Source organism: Leptonychotes weddellii, chromosome 6, assembly GCF_054177405.1.
Source record: "Leptonychotes weddellii isolate Sample4059 chromosome 6, ASM5417740v2, whole genome shotgun sequence".
NCBI classification, from domain to species: Eukaryota; Metazoa; Chordata; class Mammalia; order Carnivora; family Phocidae; genus Leptonychotes; species Leptonychotes weddellii.
The window spans coordinates 10,913,686-10,938,310 of record NC_138374.1 but is presented as its reverse complement, the minus strand read 5'-3'; the positions used below and the strand labels follow the sequence as shown (position 1 = coordinate 10,938,310).

Sequence of the window (24,625 nt, the reverse complement as noted above, 5' to 3'; positions counted from 1 at the left end):
TGCCCCACGGCGAGAGAACCGGTCTTCATCAAGACCACGTCTAGGACCTCTGTCATCATCCATGCCACGCCGGGGAATGCGATCATCATCTGGTCTAAGAGAAGACTCTCTCTCTTCCTCATCGCCCAAACGCCTTGGTCGATCTTCCTCTCTTCTATGAGGCCTTTCCTCATCCCGCCCCTCTCCACGTCTCCACTCCCTAGAGAGCAACAAGCCAAACATCTTTAAGAGTCCATTTTCTGAAAAGCACATGATCTTTTGGGGAATTATTTCACTCCCTTTTAAAAACCACTGCAGCCTAAATTCATTATTCCTAGTCCTGAAAGAATATGTGCTCCTAATAAAAAATAACACAATATAAAATTTTACATCAACAAATAAAGCAACTACCTTAAAAAGGTGTCTAATTGCACTTTATAAGAAGCATCCAATTTCTAAATCTATTACTATGACCTTTCAAAATTCAATTTCTGTATAGGACTTATGACCAACAATCTTGCCTATCATGAGCAGGCATTTTTAAAGGATGGTTCAAATCTACTTAATAAATTTAAAGGAAAAGGAAAATATGTTCTAGAACTGTTCATTCTTACTGTAATCTTAATAGTATTCAGTTAGGGAACAAAAAAATCTGAAGCATGTATGTCAAAATATTTAGAAAGTCAGTAATTACAGCACTGTTGAAGTAAACTATGAAAAACATTTCTGTAACAGACATGCATACAGTTCTTCACGATTCTCCTTTCCACACCTCCACAAAATAAACCAAACTTAAAACCTGCTATAAGGTATTATGTAGGGCCTATGACTAATCAACACTATTGTCCTTGACTCTACTTACTTCTCTGGTGGGCCTCTTCTCCATTCGGAATCTACTTCGGGTCCTTTCCTCCAGGTGCCTTCTGAATCTCTGTCTCCCCAGCGAGAGTCCTACATTCACCAAAGTTAATGTGAGGCACTACATGGCAACACTTACTACAATTACTGGTTGTTACCAAATGTCTTTGCACTTTACATCAATCTAAAGTCCTTAAATATAAACAAGTTTTAAAGTTGTTTCTTTTTTAGCCTTAAGTCAGAGTGACAGTACAGTGAAACTGGCATTCTCATGTATCGAGTGGCTGTATAAATAAAATACCACCTGAAAGTAATCTGGGACCCCCCCCCCAGAATTACTAAAATATCTACAGATCTCCTTTGACTTCAGATTTTCCTTTTGAGATTATGTGAAAACAGCTCAGTGCCCTAAACGTACATCGCAGTGCCTACTAAACAGAGGTGGAACAAATGAAATGTCAAATGGGGGGTGGCTCAATTAACAGTTACTTCCCTCTTCAAAATACTATGTTGTCATTAAAAATTATGGAAAGGGTGTGGGGAGATAAACACCCTGCAAGCAGAAATGTAAACGTAGTACAGCCTTTGCAGAGAGCAGTGCACACAACGTTAATCACCAACACCTCTGACACAGCTTGACTGCTCGACAAACATAACCTGAGGCCACAATCAGCAATTAAGAATACTGTGGAAAATACGAAACAAGACTTAGGGCAGGGGTGGAAGGAGAAAGATAAAAATCTAACAAAGTTAACAATCCCAAGTAGATGAGTAAGAGGATCTTCATTTAAACTTTAGAAGTGTTTTGGAAACAAAACCCTCTAATAACAACTAGCGTTAAGAAGCAGTGAAGGGTAACAGCCAGATGGTAAGTCATCTGCCATCATAACTGACTCTGACTCTTGTGGTGGAGGTTGTTCTAAGAGACTTTCCCAAGTGGACACCGTGGGAGAGAAAGGAACACAAATGTCAATGAAACTTATGGTCACTACAATGGAGGGACCAAGTTCCTCCCACTCTTCACACTCACCCTACAAATTAAACTCTGAACAAAGAATTCAAGTTATTAGAGGTTTTCATAGAACTAGCACCTCAAAAGAGATTTTTAGGGATGGCTATGATAGCTGTTAAACAAAAAGAATTCTAAAAAGTAACATGAGGGACACATGGGTGGCTCAGTCAGTTAAGCGTCTGCTTTCGGCTCAGGTCATGATCCCAGGGTCCTGGGATGGAGCCTCACACTGGCTCTTTGCTTAGCAGAGAGCCTGCTTCTTCCCCTGCCTGCCACTCCCCCTGCTTGTGTGCTTCCCCCCCCCATGACAAATAAGTAAAATTAAAAAAAAAAAAAAAGTAATACTATGATTGCCAAAAATTTTTAACTCAAATGATAGATCAAACAGAACAGGCTCTGCTAATAAACATATAAACTGAACAGGAATCTCAAGGAACCAGCTACAAAAGGATAAAGTGATGAAAAGAGTGAAACATTAAAAGAGAAAGAATAGGACTTTTAAAGGCAAATATAGACAACAGGAGAAAAAATTTCCATCAGCTAAAGAAATTTAATCTTCTCTAAGGTAAACAGATCGCATCCTCTGACTAAAAAGGCACAAGTGCCCAAAAAGGGTTAATGATAAAGACTATATACACTTAGGGGACTAGGCACAGTCTCAGTAAAATCTTTACACTCCCTTTACCCCAAGGATAGAGAAAATTCTGAAAGTTCCCAAGGAATAAAACAGAGTATCTACAGAAGTAACAAGACCAAGACTTTTATCAAGATCCCCTCCCATCCCCTGTGTACTAGGACAGTAAGCACTGTCTCGAAACTTCCAAGGGAGGATTTTGAAGGGACAAAATCATCACACAATTTTTCAACTGTGAGAAAAAAACAAAACCTCTTTTGAGACATACACAAAGACAGCCTGGAAAAAAAAAACCTGAAAGGATATACAAAACCAACAAAAATGTATCTGCAAAGGAGAAGAGGTGACACAGTATAAACATATTTGAAACTAAACAGTGTTTGCCAATATGGTTGTACAACTGTTAAGGGAGTCCTGAATAGAGAACATGTTTTCATGAGCTGGAAGTAAAAATGCTCCACTTATCCCAATGAAACAAAACTAATGGCATGCTCAGAATTTTTTGTTCAGAGAAGACAGTTCTTAAAATATACAGTCTGTGAAGTTTAGATAAATTTTAAGAAAAAAATGGATGGTAATCACTAGAAGAATACAAAAAAAAATGAACTGAGAAAAGTTCTTAAATTTGGCTTAAAGGAAAAGGTAGCAAGGACATGGAAGTAAATAAAAAGCTCTAAACTAAATGTTAAGAATAAAACCAAATACAGTCATTACCATGTTAAATGTGAATATATAAATCTAAAGATTCTCCAACTGAAAGGGAAGGGAGGAAGAGGGAGGCACAAAACAGAAACAAAAGGCTGAAAATGAACGAAAGGATGAATAGACATTTGCAAAAACTAAATTAAAAAAACAGAAACCCATAATCACAGCAAGTTACCTCCCTTTCTTCAGAATATGAAGCTCCCATAAATTAACAGAATGTAATAAATTAAAATAACACAACACTTCTGATTCCATACATACACAGAGAAATTTGTGCCCAACAGAAAAAGAATACACGTAACACATGTTTTAGGACACAAGGGGAGAATGTACTGAATTCCAAAAAATTAGAAATCATACAAACCAGGGGCGCTTGGGTGGCTCAGTCGGTTAAGCATCTACACTTGGTTTCAGCTCAGGTCATGATCCCAGGGTTAAATCAAGCCACATGGGGCTCAGCAGGGAATCAGCCTGTCCCTCTCCCTCCCCTTATGCCCCTTCCCCCACCAGCCAGGGTGCGCACACTCTCTCAAATTTATTTTTTATTTTTTAAAACAATCATATAGGCCACGTTCACTAATATTGAAGAAGTAAAAATAAAAATTAGCAACAAGAATAACAAAACCAAAAATCTATCCATATACATCTTAAAAAGAAATCAAAGAATAGCAGGTCCTCCAGTAAAGAGAATTGACACCAGTGTGACAGAAAGGAATGGAGAAAGGCAGGCAAGAAATCCTCCCGCTACTCACCTCTTAACTTAAAAAATAAGTATCTTGTTTAAGGGGGAACATGGGCACATCCAAGGGAAAACAAAGAACATGTAGATAATGTCACAGAAACATGGTAAGGCATCAAACTAGCTTGGAAGGGATAGAGTATATAGGTGACTAAGAGGAAAATGGTGACAGATGAAGTTGATGGAAAGCAGCAAACTAGAAAAGCCTGGACTGCTAAGGCAGGTTTTACCTTTGGCTAGAAGTACTGAGTACCAACCAAAAGGAAGATGAGAAACACAAGAGCAGGTACAACGATCAAATATGCGTTACAGGGGAAAAAAAAAAAATCAAGCAGACCACAATGTAGAGAAGGTCTAAAGCTGGGGAAGATTATAATCAGAGAAAATAGTAAGGAGACCAGTAAATAATACAGGCAAAAGGAAATTCTGAATTAAGGCAGTAATGTAGGAACAGAAAGGAGAGGAAGGGGTAGATTCAAAACTCCATGATTAAGTGGGTTAACGGTGTCACCAATCAGAAGCAGGAGTTAGAGACACAAGATAATCAGAGACACAAGATAGAGGAGGAAACACAGGTCAGTTTTGGACATGTGTGCATATTAATTAAAAATAAATATTCAGGGGCGCCTGGGTGGCTCAGTCGGTTAAGCGGCTGCCTTCGGCTCAGGTCATGATCCTGGAGTCCCGGGATCGAGTCCCGCATCGGGCTCCCTGCTCAGTGGGGAGTCTGCTTCTCCCTCTGACCCTCCCCTCTCTCATGCTGTCTCATTCTCTCTCTCAAATAAATAAATAAAATCTTTAAATAAATAAATAAATAAATAAATATTCAGAGCAGCATTTGAATCATAGGAGTATTTTTTTTTTTTTAAGATTTTATTTATTCATAAGAGACAGACAGAGAGAGGCAGAGGGAGAAGCAGGCTCCCTGCTGAGCAGGGAGCCCCATGCAGGACTCGATCCCAGGACCCTGGGATCATGACCTGAGCCGAAGGCAGACGTTTAACCATCTGAGCCACCCAGGCACCCCATGGGAGTATTGTTAAAATGCAGATTCTAATTCAGGTCTGACATTGGGCCTGAGATTCTGCATTTCTAGCAAGCTCCCAAGAGATGGTCAATATTCATTGCTGGTCCACCAGACCCATCTTTGAGTACTAAGAAGTTAGACAACTCACATCATCCTCTGAACTCACAGTAACCCCCTTTAAGGAAAATAGAACAGTCCTTCTTCCATATACTAAAGAATGTTCTTTTGTCAAATACTGAAGTCTTAGAAGACTGAGACTTCATTCTTATAGAGAAGATTTCTAAAAAGAAGCCTAAAATCCCAGCTCTGCTAAGGTAAGTCTAATTTTCCCCCCTTAGGAACCTATATTTGGGAAGACTTTAAGAGAGATAAATGCAACCAATTTAAAACACCAAGCCCAGACACTGACATGTGCAGAGGTATATGGATCATGCAAGAGAACTGGGTGACAAACACATCGCATAAAAACAGAGTAACTCCTATACTCACCTTTCTAGAAAGTGGATCATCACCAAGCCTTCTCTCTTCCTCTCTGCGCCGTTCCCTTTCTTCAATTTCCAGCTCTCTTTGGCGTTTTTTCCTTTCTACTTCTTCTAATTTCTTGACCCTCTCCTGATACTCTCGTAGCTCTTCCTCGCGTTTGGCCCGTTCGGCACGCTCTCTCTCTTCACGCTCTGTATAACAAATTAGAGTTATAAAGTATGCATGCCTCTACCTGCGTCTTTCCGCTCTTGCTAGGTCTAGTTTGCTGGTATTGAACAGGCAGCATAAAGTAGAAGGAAAATTTTTTTTTATATTTTAAGTAGTTTATATCAGCTAAGGGGCAGAAGATATTCAAGTAAAACAAGTATTATGCCACTCAACATGAATAGTTTTGTAATGATAAGAAGATACCTGAATCCCTCCCCAACTCCTGAACATCTGCGATTTCCAGATAAAGAATCATTTGACAGACTTCATCTGGCACTGTTTCTCAATAAATATTACTATTACATAAAATACAGTGATAAAAATCAAGAAGTGATACTATTTTTTAAGAAACACCAAAAATATGGAAATAAGCTGGTAGAGGAAATAACATCCTCACCTATAACAAACTTCAGGCAACTAAAAACTAAGTTCTAGTTAGTTGCAGTTAAGAAGCCAATGATCCAGAACGCCTGGGTGGCTCCCAGTCGGTTAAGCGTCTGCCTTCAGCTCATGTCATCGCATCATCGCATCGGGCTCCCTGCTCAGCGGGGAGCCTGCTTCCCTCTCCCTCTGCTGCTTCCCCTGCTTGTGAACACGCTCTCTCTCTCTCTCACAAATGAATAAAATCTTTAAAAAAAAGAAGCCAATGATCCTGGTTCCTTGTTCCTGTATTTTCTGAATATGACTGCTATATTTAAATTTTTTTTTAAAGATTCTATTTATTTATCTGACAGAGACAGAGACAGTGAGCATGAGCAGGGGGAGGAGCAGAGGTAAAGGGAGAAGGAGACTCCCCACTGAGCAGGGAGCTGGATGTGAGACTTGATCCCAGGACCCTGTGATCATGACCTGAGCTGAAGTGAGATGCTTAACCGACTGAGCCACCCAGGTGCCCTGAATATGACTGCTATAAAGTGAATATCAACCTTGCCTTATACTACCTCCAATCTTGGTCTATAGATACCTTTTAGCATTTGTTCTTCCGCCCTCCTCTGTTCCTCCTCTTCTTTTTCTCTATGGTAGGTTATTCTGCGTTCTTCTTTACGTTGCCTTTTACGTTCTTCCAAGCGATTATGCCTTTCTTCTGCTAATCGCTCCTCAAACTGTTTAAGCTTTTCCTATTAACAGAATGTATAACAAAACAAATCAAAAATTTTGAAGAGCTATGGACTAATTAAATTTGAAGTTTACCAGAGTGCTGCAAATTTCTTGAAACCACAGAAGCAGCTTTCAAGTACAAAAACTTCCAAATGGGGGTGCCTGGTGGCTCAGTCCGTTGGGAATTTGACTCTTGGTTTCAACTCAGGTCATGATCTCAAGGTCGAGATTGAGCCCCATGTCAGGCTCTGCACTGGGTGTGGAGCCTGCCTGAGATTCTCTCTACCCCCCACCTCCATAAATAAATAAAATCTTTAAAAATTTCCAAATGACTGTGGAGTTTTTTCATGTAAAATTTTTTACATTTTAATTTGTTGACAGCTATTTTCTACACCTAGTGGGTTTGCTATATAAAACAAATCGAAGGATTAAATTAGAATTTAAGAGCAAGACACTTTGACCTTTCTAAATCAAACAGTAAACAAAAGCTTGTAACAAAAGTAAATCTGATGCAGTCCACTTTCACCTTCAGAAAAATTTGTTTATAGCGTGGCTGACTGATTAATAGCCTATGTTTTCAAGAACGTTTCTACTGAAATATTACTCGAATGATCATTACAAAGGGTCAAGACAGAATATACCACTGTGTTAAAGAAGAACCTTAAGGCAAAACTAAAAAGCTCATGAATAAATGTTTCCGTGAAATCAGTAACTTCACCTCATAAACAGACTGTCGTGCAGCCTTGAGTCGCATTACAAATAAATCTCTGTCTTCAAGCATTCGTGACATTCGATTCTTATGTTCAAGAGCCTTTTCGCGTTCTAGTTGCATGGTAGTAATCTGCAAATACATAATATGAAGTTAAATTTCAAAGGATTCATTATCTGATTAATTAACTCTTAATTCCTGACAGATATTCTTGAAGAGTGACAAGCAGCTCCTCTGCCCTTTCCATCTTGCCATAAACATGGAAGACTTACTATCATCTATGCCCACATGTTCCTAGAAAGGCAATCGGGGACAGAAGATGGATAAAGGAGTCCTGAGGGGCATCTATAAGAAACTTTTTATTTAGGCCCAAAAGTACTACAAATTTTTATAAAAGAAAAACTGTAACGTATACAGTAAAATAAAATACCTCAGAAGCAATAAGCACTATGGTTTAACGGTAAGATATTTTCTCCCTTAAAGAAAACTGGAGGCTAAAGTAGCGTGCACTACTGGTTTAAGGAGGCTTTTCCCTTTGCACTCCAAGGGAAAAAGGAAGGCTTCAGGGCAAAGACTACAGCAGATCATCTCAAGTACTTTATTTGGTCTACACTCTTGGTTCCCTAATTTTACATATTACCACAAAAATTCTAACTTCTGAAAAAATGGGAGGAACTGGCAAACGAAGCCCAGAATGACAACACTCCAATGCAACCAAGAGGCTGCATTCCCCACACCAGTCCCCACAGATGTGCTATCTGTAGTTACTTTTTATTTTTAACCAGAGAGAGCCACTAGTTTTTAATCACAAATCTGGCCACTACACGCATTTGCAAACCTTGCTTTTGAATAATTAGGTAAATATAATATATACTAACAAAACTACAGAAGCAACTGCCTAGTCACAAAGACCATGTATTGTGTGGCTCTATTTATATAAAAAGTCTAAAAAATTGGCAAATCTACAAAGACAAAGGAGATTGCTGATCGTAGGAGGCCAAAGTGGTGGGGGAGGAAACGGGGAATGACTACCAATGGGTATGGAGCTTCTTTTGGGGTACATCTTAAAATTAAATGGCTGTGCAATTCTGTAAATATACTAAAAACCATGAACTATACAGTTTAAATGGGAGAACTGTATGGCATGTGAATTATATCCCCATAAAGCTGGGTTGTTTCTTTTTTTTAGTGAACTTTTCAGCTGCCCTTTGTATTTTACAAGTTTCATTTTTTAATCTCTATTGTGAAAATTTCTATCTGCCCACCAATCTGTTGGTACACAGCCATTAAAGCACCATTCCTGGCAAAGGAACACAAAATAATCAGTTTTGAAACCATGGCCCAATTATTGGCAGAGGATGCAATTATAGTTTACAGTCTACAAATGTTACAGTTAAACAAAAACCTTACTCTTTCTTCTTCCTGTTGTTCCCACAGATCCATGTCTTTAATCCTCTGTTCTTCATAAGCACTCTTTATCAACGGGATTTCCTCCAGGCGTTTAGCTCTTTCAAAATAGTCAATCTGAATGACATGAAAACAAATGTAGTTTAAAAAAAATTTGTTAACCTGGCATGATAAAAGTTTACCAACCAGTTCTTTCATCTACCTTCTTTTCTTGATTCTTCAGGCGTTCCTGAAGTTCCTTCTTTTCTTTCTCCAGTTGTTCAACCTGTTTAGCCATGATGAAATCCGGATCCAATTCTTCAAGATCCTGAGAAGTATTACAAATGCACAATCACTAGTAAGAATATAAGAGAAATGTGTATGGAAATGTGATTTTTCTAAAATCAAAACCTAAATTACTTTCTACACAATGAGTAAATGCTCACAATTGGTAAACTTAAGGCAACGTAAAAATGCTTTACAATAGCCGTATTTCCACTTCCATGTAGGGAAAACAACATGACCTTAACATCTACTTCTCATTCCTCTAAACTGCATGTACCCAACTCCATTTTAACAACGGTTAAAAACTGCGGAGCCATTAAAAACAAATGTTTACTTCATAGATTACAGTTAATGAATCAGCTGTACCAAAGGGAGTGAAAATAACCAGACAACCCAAAGTAATCCATAAACGGTAAAAGACCATGCTTCTGAGATTCAGATTAAAGTTGTTAAGAAGGAATGTGCTACATACTTCAATATCAATATCTTTGAATGCTTTGGCACCCAGTTCTGTTTTCTTGATCTGCTCCAAACGCTCACGGACAGTTTTCTTTTTAATTTGTTCATGTTCCTGTAGGATGCGCTCCTTCTCCCTCTCCTTTGCCTCCTGTCGCAGCCTCTCTTCTTCAGCCTTCCGTACTTTCTGGAGCTCAGCTTCCCTCTGCTCCAATTCTTCTTTCTCACGCTGAATATTCAGACTCTCAAGGCGCTCTTTCCTTTCCTCAATTGTCTGACGGCGAGCCAGGATACGCTGATGCTCTTTTCGTGAATTTTTAAGGTATGCAGTAACAGCCAACTGATGCTGTTCTTCTTTCTCTTGCTTCAAAGACAAATGCATTTTAAAAAATTCTTTTGTGACACACCATATTAGGCATCAAATAATTACTAAATAATCCTGATGTATTACCCATGTGTCGGCATTTAGGAACAGGAGATGATGTTATTCGAGCTACTAGTTCCCAGCACCAAATACTATGACCTATACAGTCTTCTATTAGTAGGAGTGACATAGCTAAAGAACCTTTATTTCCTAGGTCAAATTTTCTCTGCACCAAATCTACTTAAGTGTGCAAGCCAAGGGGAAATGCCATCAGAGCACACAAACAAGAAAAGAACTTAAGCAGAAAGGAAAAACCCAAGCATAATACTCCCTAAAGGGGATTGGGGGGGCGGGGCGTCATATGTGTAGTAGGTATAATACCAAAACTAGCAAATACAACTAAATAGGAATTATATAATAAGCCCATTTTATCAGACTCGTCTCAAACCTTTTTGTGCAAGACATAGAATAAGGGCCCCTCAAAAATTCCGTAGGTCATTTTCCCCTAAAGATACATACCAATATATGAGCTGGCTTAATGACTTCAAGTGCCTTTGCAAGTACTGAGGACATGGCTGTCAGCTGATTTCTTATCTGTTCTGAAGGCATGCTTTGCAAATGAGGACCAATTGGAGCATCTTCTCGAGTGGCATAATTCAAATCAGATCCAAAACTAAGTGTCCGAGAAGTGTGGTCAATACGAACCTTTGAGAATTAAGTAATATCATCAGTAATTATATCTATACATAAACATGAAATCACTCTAGGAATGTATGACTTTTGATAAAAAATTTCAACTGATTATGAGGGGAAAAAAACTAAGAATGTTAAATACAAAAACCAGAAGATTCAATCAGTACAACTTTAAAATGGTGCCACTAAACCAAAAGCTGAGCAACAAAGGACATAATATGTGTTTTTTAGTTCTTAAAGGCCTTCCACCTCAGTGTCCCTTCTGGCACATACCTGCAGGTCACAGTGCCTCGCTGCATCTACAATAGCCCGTTCCAGTTGGAAAGCATCAACAAAAGGAACCAGAGAAGTCAAACGAGAAAACTCAATGCTCTGATAAATTTGTGCCACCTGCATAAGAAACACAAGGTTAGTAACAACAGCTATCATTTATTCAGCATTTTTTTGTGCAGTCTTACACAAGTATGAGAAGTAGAAATTATGTCCATTTCTCAGAGAAAAGAAACTGAAGCTCAGAGTGTCAACACTACATTGCTGAATCTGGAATTCCAATTCAAGGCTATCAACCCCAAATGCTATGCTTTGAACCATCACATTATACCATTCCTCAGAAGCATAAGCCTTTCAAATCCTAGTTCTATAAAACAAAAAGCCCTGAATGGCCACATATTTGTAGATAAAGACCTGCTACTTACCTAACTGATCTGAACGCTTTCAATAAACTTATTTGTCTGAAGGAGACTGGCAGCATTACTATTTAGTTATACTGCTAATTAACCTTCAACTATTTGTATAGCACATAAGAAATAACACTGCTCACATATACAAGAGAAGCAGGCCAATGAAATGTGCACAAATACTGCAAGTCAACATTATCAGAAAAGCCCCCTCCCAATGAAACAAATGGAAGACAAAACAGGAACACTGAAGTCATTATAAACTATAATCTTTTTTTTTTAAAGATTTTTATTTATTTATTTGAGAGAGAGAGACTGAGAGAGAGAGCACATGAGAGGGGGTAGGGCTGGGAGGGTCAGAGGGAGAAGCAGACTCCCTGCCGAGCAGGGAGCCCGATGCGGGACTCGATCCAGGGACTCCAGGATCATGACCTGAGCCAAAGGCAGTCGCTTAACCAACTGAGCCACCCAGGCGCCCCTAAACTATAATCTTCAAACTTACAGAAGTCAGACTAAAATATGTTAAAAGACTAACAATAACTATTGTAAGAGAAAAGGCTTTCCCAGTCACTACTGGTAGGAGGGTTCATTAACTGAATCTTGAAGAGCTATTAAAGCTTTAAATGTGTAAGCCCTGTGACTAATTTCACTTCCTAGATGACAGAAAGCCACAGAAGTATGCAAAGATACATGTATGGAAATGTTCACTGCTGCAACATTTTCTAATAGCAAAAAAACCCCTAGTAATACACTTCCATCAAAAGAGTCTGAATAAATGAATCACAGTACCCTTTAGACAATGTAACACCACAAAGGTATTAAAAGGAGTAAAATAGATTTGCATTATGTTAATGAGGAATAATGTACAAAGATGGTGTTCAATAAAGGAGAAAAAAGCAATTACAAATTACATAAAATAACTGTTTTTCAAATCAAATAAATAGTAAGACTAATTTGGTAAGGATAGAGTTTGGTGAAGGGTTCACTCCCTAGTGATTCCAAAATTTTTTCATGTTGTGATAAAAACAATCAAGGGGAGAAATACCTGCTGCAGAAGACGGAGTATGGTATTGTTTTGCAGCTGTGGAACATACTGCTGCAACTCTGGTTCCTTTTCAGGTTGGTCCCGAACCCAATTCAGAACCTGCACAATCCAGTATGTTAAAAAAATAATTATACTTTCTAAGTAACATTTAAACATTTGTGAAACTTTTCTAAATTTAAACATATAAAAACATCACACAGTGCAGGGAAATACACAAATACAAAGCTATACGGAGGCTTGTCTGAAGGTGACTGACAGCAATGGCTAAATTAGTCATGCTGCTAATTTACCTCCAAAGGTTTATTTAGCACATCAGAAATATCTTTTTTCTTGATGTAAAGAAAAAAAGATAATGAAATGTGCACTGAATTCAAACATATAGGACAATACTTCTCCCTCAATATAAATATGAAATAGCAAAATGGCCAGCTATATGGTAGTATAACCAAAACTAAAAAACAAAGTCTTACCTTTGTGACTCTCTCACAGAGTTTTAGTGGGTTAAATTCTACTTCCAGCCAATTGTAAAGGTCTTTCACTTCAGGGACAACATACTGTAGTACGTTGAATCTAACCTACAATAAACAGAAAGTTTAATTTGCTGAAGGAAATTTTCCAACTAGATTTCCAAGTGAACTGAGTATAAGTAAGAAAAATAGGGGATTGGAAATCTGGAAAACGTCTGAAAAACTGGCCTCAACTCTCCTTAAATTCATCAGAGGAATTCAAAGGAAAACTATGTTTGGGTCTCTAACCCCAAATTATGCATGTACCTACAGTGCAAAGTCCCCCAAGAGCTTAATAAGGATATAAAAACTCTAACTCAACATGATCAATGATATTTACAAAGACAACTCATGTAGGGCGCCTGGGTGACTCAGTTGATTAGCCGACTGCTTTCAGCCCAGGTCATGATCCGGGAGTCCCAGGATCCAGTCCCACATCGGGCTCCCAGCTCAGCAGGGAGTCTGCTTCTCCCTCTGACCCTCTCTCCTCTCATGCTCTCTCTCTCTCTCAAATAAATAAATAAAATCTTAAAAAGAAAAAAAAAGAAAAAAACAAAGACAACTCATGTATACAAGCTAATTTATTACCAGTAATAAATAAAATACCACAGCTTACAAGTAACTATCACACAAAAATCACCACAGCAACACTACAGTACATATAAGATTTTTTTTAAGACTGATTATTTATTTGAGAGAGAGAGAAAATATGAGCAGGGGGAGGGGCAGAGGGAGAAGCAGGCTTCCTGCTGAGCAGGGAGCCAGATGTGGGGCTGGATCCCAGGACCCTAAGATCATGACCTGAGCCAAAGGCAGATGCTTAATGACTGAGCCACCGAGGCGCCCCAATAAGATGTTCTTGTACAGAAATGATCGAAGAAAAAACAGCTACATTCAACATGTAAATAAATCTCACAAATATAATGGTAAGAAAAAGAATTTAACATATTATTGCATATATATAGAACTTAAATCTCATACAAAGTACACAGGCAAACTAATATGAGGTGTTACAAATCAGGGCAGTGGCTACTGGGGGGGTGGGGAGTGGTGACTAGAAACCACCTTATGAGAATTTACCCAATTATATTTATGATTTATATTCTTATATGGGACTAGAACTCAGCTAAGGGTGCCACTGCATAACGTTTCTTAAAAGGAGACAAAAAAGTGGCCTAATTTCATAAACCTCAAAACTGCCCATAACTCTTACCTTACCTTAGCTATAAACATTCTAGAATACCTAATGCATGTGGACCTTTATCCTTCCCATGTTGGGACTGCTAACCTAACAAGAGACTAACTGAAGGGACACAGCAAGACTTGCAAGCACAGGAGTGTGTTCCCATACAGACCTATTTAGTCACAAGACTGAGGCAAACAACCGCAGATCCTATCCCCACACACGAACACTCAATCTCCAATACAAAATGGGTGCCTGACTGATGTTCCACATTTCTTGAATACTTCCCCTTATAAATGCCCTTATATCTGTATTGAAATTAGCTGTGGTTTAAGCATTCAAATAAAATTCTCCCAGCTCTAATTTTATTCCTATCAAGAAATTATTCTAGATTCTCCATTTAACATCCCTTGTCCAAAGAGGAAATATGCTAAGATAGGCTCAGTCAGCTAATCTATTCACCTGACTTCAACCGGTACCCTTCTTATAAATTTCTACACGTATCTATGGGTACAATGAGGACTCAAACTAGTCCATCAGAACCACCTGGCATGAATTATAAAATCTGACCATAAAGTTTTTTATTCTGAGCTGTAAGAATGCTCAAACTTATACCAACCATATCATTAATAAGGCCAATTCGTGTTGGTGGGGCTTGAAGACCTAGCAGTGTTGCAAGGCGACGTTGCTTTTCGACTATAATGCCGTCCATATCCAGAAGTCGAGCAATATCAGTACGCTCAGGAGTAATAGGGATAGAAAGAGTGGCCAAAAGGACTCTGGTAGACATTCTGGAGAAGAAAATTATAAATCTGTTAAGTTCATAAATGTCACTGATTTAAAAAAAAACCACTTCTTTAATTGTCTGGTAAGATACGCCAGTGACAGAATATGTGCGCCATACTGGCGGACTGTATTCATATATGTTATTCATCAAAACATGAGATGAAGAGAAATGAACTGTGCAAAAATGAATACCTGGGAGGAGCCGAACTTCACCCACCCACTTACTGTCAATATTTGCCAGCTATAGAAAAAGGCTGTGGGTTTAAAACGTAGAATAGGTACATTTGTATACCCGATGCTTCCTTAGAAAAACAATTAAGGCAGCTTTAAAAATTAAGGAAAAAAAATGACATGAATAAAGGGGAAAAACTTACAAGGATCATAAGTGAACATGACTGGGGGGTTGGGGGAGTGAAGGATTCGTGGTGGGGCTAAATCTTAGCTTCCTTAGAACACAAGAGCAAAGTCAGGTTGAATTCAGAGCACTATAGGACATTAAGGATAGTGGGCTCTGGAGCACAAGGGACAAGAGTTAGAATCTCAGCTTCACCATTTCCAGGACTGGAACCTAAGGCAAGATACTTAATTTTCTGAGTCAGAAGGCTGTTGTAAAGATTAAGCAAATTATGTACATAGAGTTAAACAGCCTAATGTTTATTATTATAATACTGTTATTACAGCATTTTCTAAAGGGACAGTACAGAAGTACCTTAAAGGAACCCAAGTTTGTTTTTTTAATCTCAGACATGGATTACATAAAGGACAGTGAATGACATAATGAACATGGATGGTCCTTAAGAGTTTCAAAGAAAATATACTAGGAAAATTCATTTAGTTGGTTCCTATAATTGCTGTAAAGCTAGAAGAAAAACAATTTGGTGTACATAATTCTACTAGAGGCCAAAATAACATGATCTGCCAGTAAGAGAAAAAAGTGTGGGGGCGCCTGGGTGGCTCAGATGGTTAAGCGTCTGCCTTCGGCTCAGGTCATGATCCCAGGGTCCTGGGATCGAGTCCCGCATCGGGCTCCCTGCTGGGCGGGGAGCCTGCTTCTCCCTCTGCCTCTGCCTCTCTCTCTCTCTCTCTCTCTCTGACTCTCATGAATAAATAAATAAAACATTTAAAAAAAAAAAAAAGTGTGGTCTGCGAGCTCCCTGAGTCCAACTGAAACATACTAAAAAAAACGAACATGATTGAAAGAAAATACACTGCATGTATTGTTAAAAAAAATAATAAAAGTGGTTTTTAGACTGCTAGGTTATAGACCCCTTCTCTATATTCAAACACACACTCAGTTATATTTTATAATCAGGGGAAAAAGTGACTTGATGGCAGCAGTTATTTCTTTAATTCTCTTGTTTGTCTTAAGACTAGATTTTAAACACCGTATATGGATAGAAACCTCATACCATAACACTGTCTTTCCTAATATTCGATTTTCTCAATCAGGTTTTTGGCAGAGTTGGTTATCAGACAAAAGACAGTTACTTGAAGACCAAGAATACTACCAGAGAACAACCATGTCTGGAGACGCTTCTGACAGTGAAAAGTGGAAGAATTACTGCCGGCATCCAGTGGGTGTACTAGGGATGCTGCAAAACATCCTAAGTGCAGTCCCCCACAACAGTAAATTATCCAGCCCCAAATGTCAATGGTGCAGAGGTTCAGAAACCCTAACCTGGAACCATGCCATTTAGTAGAAGGTATTTATTTCATAATTTCAGTATTATTTGACTGTAACATTCTTACCTTTGCATCTCTTCTTGTGTAAGATTCTTTCTCATTTCTCTGGATAAATGGTAAAGACGATGGAGTGTAGATGCATGAAAAAGAGCATTTCCAGATTTCCAAAACACAGTTGAGACTTTATTATAGTAATTTGCCATCAACTGAGGTTTAGGTGGTTTTTTAGACAAGGTGAATAGTCCATGAATATCTTCCACAGCTTTGAATGCTTCCTAAAATTAGTAGTATAAATTAGTATAAATTAGTCACTGCATTCTAAACAAACAAAAAAATCTAATCCAAATCTCTTTATGACACCTAAAACATTTTGTTACTGAATTAAAAAAAAAGGAAGTAAAATTCCTTTATGTGTGGTTCCTTTTATTCATCTATAGTATCTATTTCAGAAAACTGCCTTGATCACAAAAATACTAAATCCTTAAACTTCTTCAAATTAAGATAGAACACTTTAAAAAAAAAATGCATTGCCCTTTCAGCCACAACATGCGACTCCACTCAGTCCAGTTCAAGATGCTAATGAGCTTCAGGGCTGGTGCTCAAAAGCAGCTTTTAAAGTAGGTAAGATGTATTTGAACATGTGCCAACTAATATAAATAGAATAGAGGCTTTTACTTTCTTTGTCCCTTTCACAGTAGTAGCAAGGGTGAATTTTAAGAAGGTACCAAATATCTGTAAGAATATCTATCGGCCCCAGAGAATTTTGTAAAATTCCATTTTATTATTTAGTCTTTCTACCAACCAGCCCCTGCCTGAAGCCTGACATAACTAGATTAGCTACAACTATCTTGACAACTTTGTCAACTGTGCTTTAATTTGCAAAGGTTATTTTTAAATCCCATTCTTTTGACTGTCCTAAAGATGTTTCAAAGTAAACTTCTAAAAATTTGGTTTTGTTTGCTTACAAATTTTTCCACAACAGATCATTTTAATGATTAAATGCGATCCTTTTGACAGAAAACAGATCAATGGATTCTTAAGGATCAGGGTGGGTTTAATTGCAAAGTGGCAGAAGGGAGTTTTGAAGAAATGTTTTACATCCTGATTATGATGGTGACTGCATTTTTCAAATTTCAGGGTGAGTTTTGCTAAATGTAAATTACACTTTAATAAATGTGACTTAAAAAAAGTTTTTTTTAAGTGCATCATTATCACACTACTTGGAAGAATGTGTAAGAAAAAAATCTGGAAGGACATAAAACACAATATAGAGGTTATTTCTGAGTAATAAGATAACGTGTGAATAGTTTCTTCTATTTATCCACTTGTTCTATAATGAGCATGTTTGTCTTCTATAGGACCTCTTTTTCCTCATTATTTCATCAGGTAGTGTTTTGGTTTTTTTGGTTTTTTTTAAAGATTTTATTTATTTATTTGAGAGAGAGAGAATGAGAGACAGAGAGCATGAGAGGGAGGAGGGTCAGAGGGAGAAGCAGACTCCCTGCCGAGCAGGGAGCCCGATGTGGGACTCGATCCAGGGACTCCAGGATCGTGACCCGAGCCGAAGGCAGTCGCTTAACCAACTGAGCCACCCAGGCGCCCCATCAGGTAGTGTTTTAAGGGTGTCCCTACAGAAAGGAAAATATTTTGAAGAGCAGGAAATCACAGTTTCAATTGGCTAAAAAACTTCCAATCTTCTTCCTCTTTAATTTCAAGTAGATTTTTCTTTTGGTCAAAAATTTGAAAGTTTTGGGCGCCTGGGTGGCTCAGTTGGTTGTGGCTCAGGTCATGGTCCTGGAGTCCCGGGATCAAATCCCACATCGGGCTCCCCGCTCAGCAGGGGGTCTGCTTCTCCCTCTGACCCTCTTCCCTCTCATGCTCTGTCTCTCATTCTCTCTCTCAGATAAATAAATAAAATCTTTAAAAAAAAAATTTTTTGAAAGTTTCAAGTCAGGACTACAAAATCATGTGAAAATATCTTTGTAGAACTCTTTTTTTTTTCTAAGATTTTATTTACTTATTTAAGAGAGGGAGGGAGAACAGTAGACTTCCCACTGAGCAGGGAGCCCGATGTGGGACTCGATCCCAGCACCCTGGGATCATGACCCGAGCCGAAGGCAGACGCTTAATGCAGACACTTAACCAACTGAGCCCCCTTCGTGGAATTCTTAACAAAAAAAGCCTAAGTGGTTGGCAAGTCTCCCAACACCACCGAGATTTCCAAAGGCTCTTCCCCACACGTTTACTAAGCCAAAGCAACACTAAGAAATCTAGGAGACAATCTAGTGCAGCGTTTCTCCCACATCACAGTAAAGGGACAAGCTGTTTTTTTAAATTTCCAACCTATTGCCGCCAATATTTTTATGAAATACAGCAAAATTATTACGAAAATAAATTGAAAGACAAGCTCAGTTTTCCTAAACAGAGTAAACACACATAAAATTACCATGAAATTGCTACCAAAAACAAACCAAAACAAAACAACCAAGAACAAAACAACCCCACCCTTAATAAATGCATATTCTCTTTAATTATTTCATCCTGGATCAGTAGACAGTTCACAGACAGGCACTGAACCACAGTTTGAGCAACAATGAGGATGAACTGTTTTATATGGAAAGCCACCGGGTCCAAAAGAGATTACCTGATTTGGCCCAGATTTCACAGCAGGCAACTAGAACCAAAATATCCTGAGACTGCCTGTCCAGAACTCTTGGTTCTCCATTAGACAATCTTAAATTCCTCAATTATCTATTGAAATTAACCAATAAATAACAAGATGAAGATACTGATTAAAGAAAAAAAACGTAGGCAAACTGGTCGGGACCCCTCTCACTCCTGAGAGCTTTTTCTGTATCCTTGCTTAATAAACTTCTATCACTTTACTCACCAAAAAAAATTAAATAAATAAAAAAGTAATATGGGTTATTATGACTACAAAAGACAGCAAATAGTTCATAACATACCTGCCATAATTCCATGCTGATAGCACTGTCCAACTGAACAAGTCTGGTTTCCAAATGCATGGACTGGCTCTCTGGATTATTAAGATTGATTGCTGTGCTCTGGTTATGGTGACGTTGAATTTGTGACAAGTGCATTCTCAAATTGTCACACAGCTTACGGAATTCAGCCTTACGAGTGTACTGGAGGCAGAATTTGAAAGCTATAGGCGTAATTAATTATAAGATATATTAGGTACTTTCCACCATCACTAAGTATTTGAATTACTTTTATTTCAAATATTAAAATCAGTTATTTTAACAAGATTTACCAAACTTATAATCAGTCTTTAGAAATGGTAAGTCCTTGGTCACTTCATCATGTGTCCTGACCATCTTTTGGACATAGTCCTGGCCCAGAACTAGAATTTGGTGCTGGGGTTCTAGGAGAGTTTACAAACGGGAAACTATTCAAATTAAGGTGTAGGAGGGACTCCCCTTTCAAACACCTACCACTTAAAAAAAAAAAAAAAAAAAAAAAAAAAGAATATCTCATCAAACACCTACCACTTCAAATCCTAAAAGAACAAAAAATTCTAGCCTGAAATATAAAGAGCCTTGCTATCTAACTGTGGGCTTATGGTAACCTGATTTCAACTGTGTACATAGATGCATGCTTTAACTACTTGCTCTGTCATTAAAATAATTTTCTACTGTCATATATGCAATATAACAATTGTTTCAGAATTCCTTTGCTCTTAAAAAAGAGATTTCTATTTCAACAGGCCCAAAACAAAGGGATGCAGCTTAACTTCAAGTTAACATTTATTATCAGTAGTTATCAAAAGCCCCAAGTGTACTTGTGTTCAATGAAAATTCACATATGCTAGCCATGTAGGCAAAACTGAACACAGGTTCTAATGCTCATAATAAAATATTCTTACAGTCACTCACAACTTGAATAAACAAATGCCAATCGTCCCGCATATTGAAAAGAATGGCAATACAAAGTTGTATTAAGGCAAAGTAAGAGAAAGCCAAAAGCCACTCTCAAGTCACATATATTCCATTCATATATAGTTAAAAAGCTGCATTAACAGCAAGTGACAGTAAGGAAAAGATACAAGATTAAGAAAATGAACTTCATTTGGTTCAGGATTCAAAGTACAGTTAATCCTTAAACAAGAGTTTGAACTACATAGGTACACTAACGTATAAATTTTTTTGATACAGTACTGTAAATTTTCTCTTCCTTATGATTTTAACACTTTCTTTTCTCTAGCTTACCTGTTTTAAGAATACAGTAATATAACACATATAACATACAAAATATGTGTTAATCAACTGTTTATGTTACCAGTAAGGCTTCTGGTTAACAAGAGGCTATTAGTAGTTAAGGTTTTGGGTAGTCAAGTCATAGGTGCATTTTCAACTGTGCAGGAGTGGAAGCAAAGGGGTGTGTCCGTCAGCACCTCTAACAACTGCCCCCCCAAGTTGTTCAAGCATCAATTGTATATACACTGTAACAACCGGATACTTTTTATGACGATCCTGAGTCATCAAAATGACTTAGTTCTATATTCAGTGATACTGTTTAAGAAAATAAAACTATGTATTTTTCAAGGAATCCTAGAAGTCCAAAGCTTAAAAAGACCTCATAAACCCATGGCATGGTTGAGAATATGTAGTAGTGAAGTCAAAAGAAGAACTCAAGTTTATCAGAAAGCAAAAAGTTCCATTTGTTTTTAGTCACCTGGAAAATCCCAAAATGACTTTGTCTTTCAGATATTCGTGAAGTGGATTTCATATAGAATTACCCTAACAAGTAAAACAAATTTCTTATAGTCACTTATTTAATATTTAAATGAATGCCAATCATCTTTCAATAAAGCTAAAAACTATAAAATAAGTACTGTGGGAAAAAACAGGTTAACCTTGTCCATCTTTTGCAAAATCTTTCCCTAAAAGTCAACTTTTCAAATCCAGTTTTCATCTTACCTTGTTGGGCAATATCATGGTAGAGACGCTCTACTCTGGAATTGTTTCGAAGAAGGTCCAAACACTGTCTATATGATTCCCAAAGGAATTTAACCCATGGAGTTAAAAGTAATCTGTCAGTACGATCCTGAGTGTCTTCACCACTTACAGCACTTAGGAGAACACTTAAAAAAAAAAAAAAAAAAAAATTTAAAAAAGTTGAAAGCAATTTTAGACATGATTTCCTACTTTGCCATATGATTAAAAAACCAAAACCAACAATGGTCAGTATAAAAAAGTGTGAATTCTTCCTACAACTTTGGATGCACTGTAAAGCTGTCACGCATTCAAATATTTGAATCCCCAATGCATATTACAACCATTTAAATCAGTATCTGCCTCCTATCTGAAGATTTCCCAGTCTTACCAATTTTGAATAGCATGGTTTTGTTACTATACATTTAAAATTCTGAAGATAAGCGTTCTTTCCAATGAACATCTATACCTCAAACAAGGATGACGGAGACACATGTAAAGAAAAACTGAGGAAAATGTATCAGCAATTTAACCTACATACCTCTCAGGAGTTTGAATATTATCCAGATCTTCTATGTCTAGGACCATCTGCTGAGATTCTTCTTTAGCAGCTTCAGTTTTTTCCTCTGCCAATTTCAAATATGCCCTAACAACATCCTCTAGAGATTTGATGTTCACCTAACCAAAAAGAGAGAACGCCTTAAAACACTTTTTCAGCAAACCATAAAATATTTTAAGAGCAAATTTTAGGATATAAAGCATATTATAACTCTGGAAAGTAAACTCATCTGACAGTTACTAAAAGCACTTTTTAAAAATATAAAACCTAGCTCTTTTCATACCTGTTGACAAATGTTCTTATACTGGTATAATCCCTCTTTAGCCAAATGGCTCTTGCGAAGATCCACGCAAAGTTCCAAGTATTTCAACATAATCGGCTCGTGTATCTTTTGCCATGTTCTGTGTTTCTTACTTTTCATAACATCATAAAGCACATCCAAAGCAGGCTGCTTTTTTCCAACCTCAAGAAATTCTGGAAAAATAATTCAGGAAAATTAAAATCCGTTATGTATACTATACAGAAATCTCAATCTTCCTTAAATTGGTTATTTTAATTTCTGAACTCAGTACCATCTCTTTTTAGATCACATTTATTTTCGACATCTAAAGCCATGCCAAAACTATCAAGAGTTAAAACAATGAAAAACTGGTACTATCTCAAAATATGGTCTACAGATAAAACTGGATTTCACTCAATTACACTGTACCAAATGTGTCCTTCTAAGTTCCAGAAATTGAGATCATGAGGGAAAAAAAAATCTCTCCCCAGCAAACACAGTAAAGTCAAGTATAATTTCAGTCACAGTGATCTGGCTGAGCAAATTTTTACTAGTTCATGCTAAGACTCCAGGCAGAAAAATCATTAGACTGGCAATTAGACAGTCAATTAGATTCACTCTGTTCCCTTTAAGATCAACTGACTATTTATGTGGGCCTGCTTTTAGGTTCTCTATTCTGATCACCCTCTATTGCAATATATCTAGTTTTCTGCTAATACCTCACTGTCTTGATTACTATAGACTTAGTCTTCAAACCAAGTAGTGTGCTCCAACTTTGTTCTTCAGTATTATTTGGCTTACTAAGTCTTTTACCTTTCCATATAAACTCAGCATTAGTTTAATATCTACAAATTAGCTCACTGGAATTTTCATTCAAATTTTACTGAATCTATAGATCAAATTTGGAAGAACTGACAATTTAACAATATTTAGTCTTCCAATCTATGGAATATCTCTCCACTTATTTTTCCAGTCTAAACATGAAAAAAAAATATTAAGACAAACCCCAAATGAGGGACAGTCCATAAAATACTTGACCAGTACTCCTCAAAACTTGTCAAGGTTATCAACAAGGAAAATCTAAGGAACTGTCATAACAAGGGGAGGTGCCTAAGGAGACAGGACACTTAAATGTAATATGGTATCCTAGATGGGATCCTGGAGTTCAAAAAAGGACATAAGGGAAAGCTAGGGAAATCTGGAAAAAGTATGGACTTTCATTAACAACGTATCAGTATTGGGGAGCCTGGGTGGCTCAGTCCGTTAAGCTGCTGCCTTTGGCCCAGGTCGTGATCCCAGGGCCCTGATCATCTTGCTCAGCACGGAGCCTGCTTCTCCTTCTCCTCCCCACTCGTGCTCTCTCTGTCTCTCTCAAATAAATAAAATCTTAAAAAAAAAACAATGTATCAGTATTGGCTCATTACTTGTAACAAATGTACCAAAATGATGTAAGATATCACTAGGTTTGGTTTACATGGAAATACTCTGTACTATACTTGCAATAATTCTGTAAATCTTGACCTTCTAAAATTAAGTTTATTAAAAAAAGTTTAATACAGTTTATTTTCAAAGACAAAAAATTTTAGAATGCATAGCAAAAAAAAATTGTACACTTACAAATTTAGTACCACCTAAACCTGAAGGCATTCTGCATGTGGCACTATTTCAAAATCCAGCTCCAATCTCAGGTTTTATGTATACTGCTCATTTTGAAATCCAGTCAAAAGCAAAGACTCCTCTATCACATTATTTCTGACAAAGGTTAAAATTTATCCTATTTTTTCTCATCTTTTATTTTTCTTCTGCACAAAACTTAGTAAATGGGGGAGGGGAGCTATCTAACCTAAGTCATCTGATTATGTTCAACTTAAAATTCAATAACTGCTGAATTGCACACACAAAAAAATCTTTCCACTGAACATCTGAAAAATAATTTGGGGAACCAAAATACTAGTTTACACTATTTTAAAAAAAGGTCTTAAAACACTACACTCCCATTGTTAAAAATCATTGCTTTCCTCCTAAGAAAAAAATCTTTAACAAAGAATTTTTTTTTTTTTTAAGATTTTATTTATTTATTTGAGACAGAGAGAATGAGAGACAGAGAGAGCACATGAGAGGGGGGAGGGTCAGAGGGAGAAGCAGGGTCCCTGCCGAGCAGGGAGCCCGATGCGGGACTCGATCCAGGGACTCCAGGATCATGACCTGAGCCGAAAGCAGTCGCTTAACCAACTGAGCCACCCAGGCGCCCGACAAAGAATTATTTTTAAGAGTTAACACCAGGGGCGCCTGGGTGGCTCAGTTGGTTAAGCGACT

At 37.6% G+C, this 24,625-nt stretch overlaps 1 protein-coding gene and 2 non-coding genes across 3 annotated transcripts in view; all 3 read right to left on the bottom strand.

Moving 5' to 3' along the window:
* EIF3A (eukaryotic translation initiation factor 3 subunit A) overlaps nt 1-24,625 on the bottom strand; it is a 30,794-nt gene that overhangs the window by 1,299 nt on the left and 4,870 nt on the right. Inside the window, exons 2-19 of the mRNA XM_081823060.1 lie at nt 22,313-22,503; nt 22,012-22,148; nt 21,456-21,619; nt 19,482-19,681; nt 16,582-16,790; nt 14,666-14,837; nt 12,828-12,932; nt 12,358-12,456; nt 10,909-11,025; nt 10,462-10,647; nt 9,595-9,942; nt 9,061-9,165; nt 8,862-8,975; nt 7,461-7,583; nt 6,609-6,762; nt 5,444-5,628; nt 842-930; nt 4-199 (exon numbers count right to left, since the gene is read on the bottom strand). Of these exons, the coding sequence (XP_081679186.1) occupies nt 4-199; nt 842-930; nt 5,444-5,628; nt 6,609-6,762; nt 7,461-7,583; nt 8,862-8,975; nt 9,061-9,165; nt 9,595-9,942; nt 10,462-10,647; nt 10,909-11,025; nt 12,358-12,456; nt 12,828-12,932; nt 14,666-14,837; nt 16,582-16,790; nt 19,482-19,681; nt 21,456-21,619; nt 22,012-22,148; nt 22,313-22,503 (2,894 nt within the window). The remainder of the gene's footprint in view (nt 1-3; nt 200-841; nt 931-5,443; nt 5,629-6,608; nt 6,763-7,460; nt 7,584-8,861; nt 8,976-9,060; nt 9,166-9,594; nt 9,943-10,461; nt 10,648-10,908; nt 11,026-12,357; nt 12,457-12,827; nt 12,933-14,665; nt 14,838-16,581; nt 16,791-19,481; nt 19,682-21,455; nt 21,620-22,011; nt 22,149-22,312; nt 22,504-24,625) is intronic.
* LOC115941958 (small nucleolar RNA SNORA19) lies at nt 11,361-11,489 on the bottom strand. Its single transcript, XR_004076611.1, has one exon. It is a non-coding gene; the product is annotated as a small nucleolar RNA SNORA19 (small nucleolar RNA).
* LOC115941959 (small nucleolar RNA SNORA19) lies at nt 12,593-12,722 on the bottom strand. The gene has a single exon (XR_004076612.2). It is a non-coding gene; the product is annotated as a small nucleolar RNA SNORA19 (small nucleolar RNA).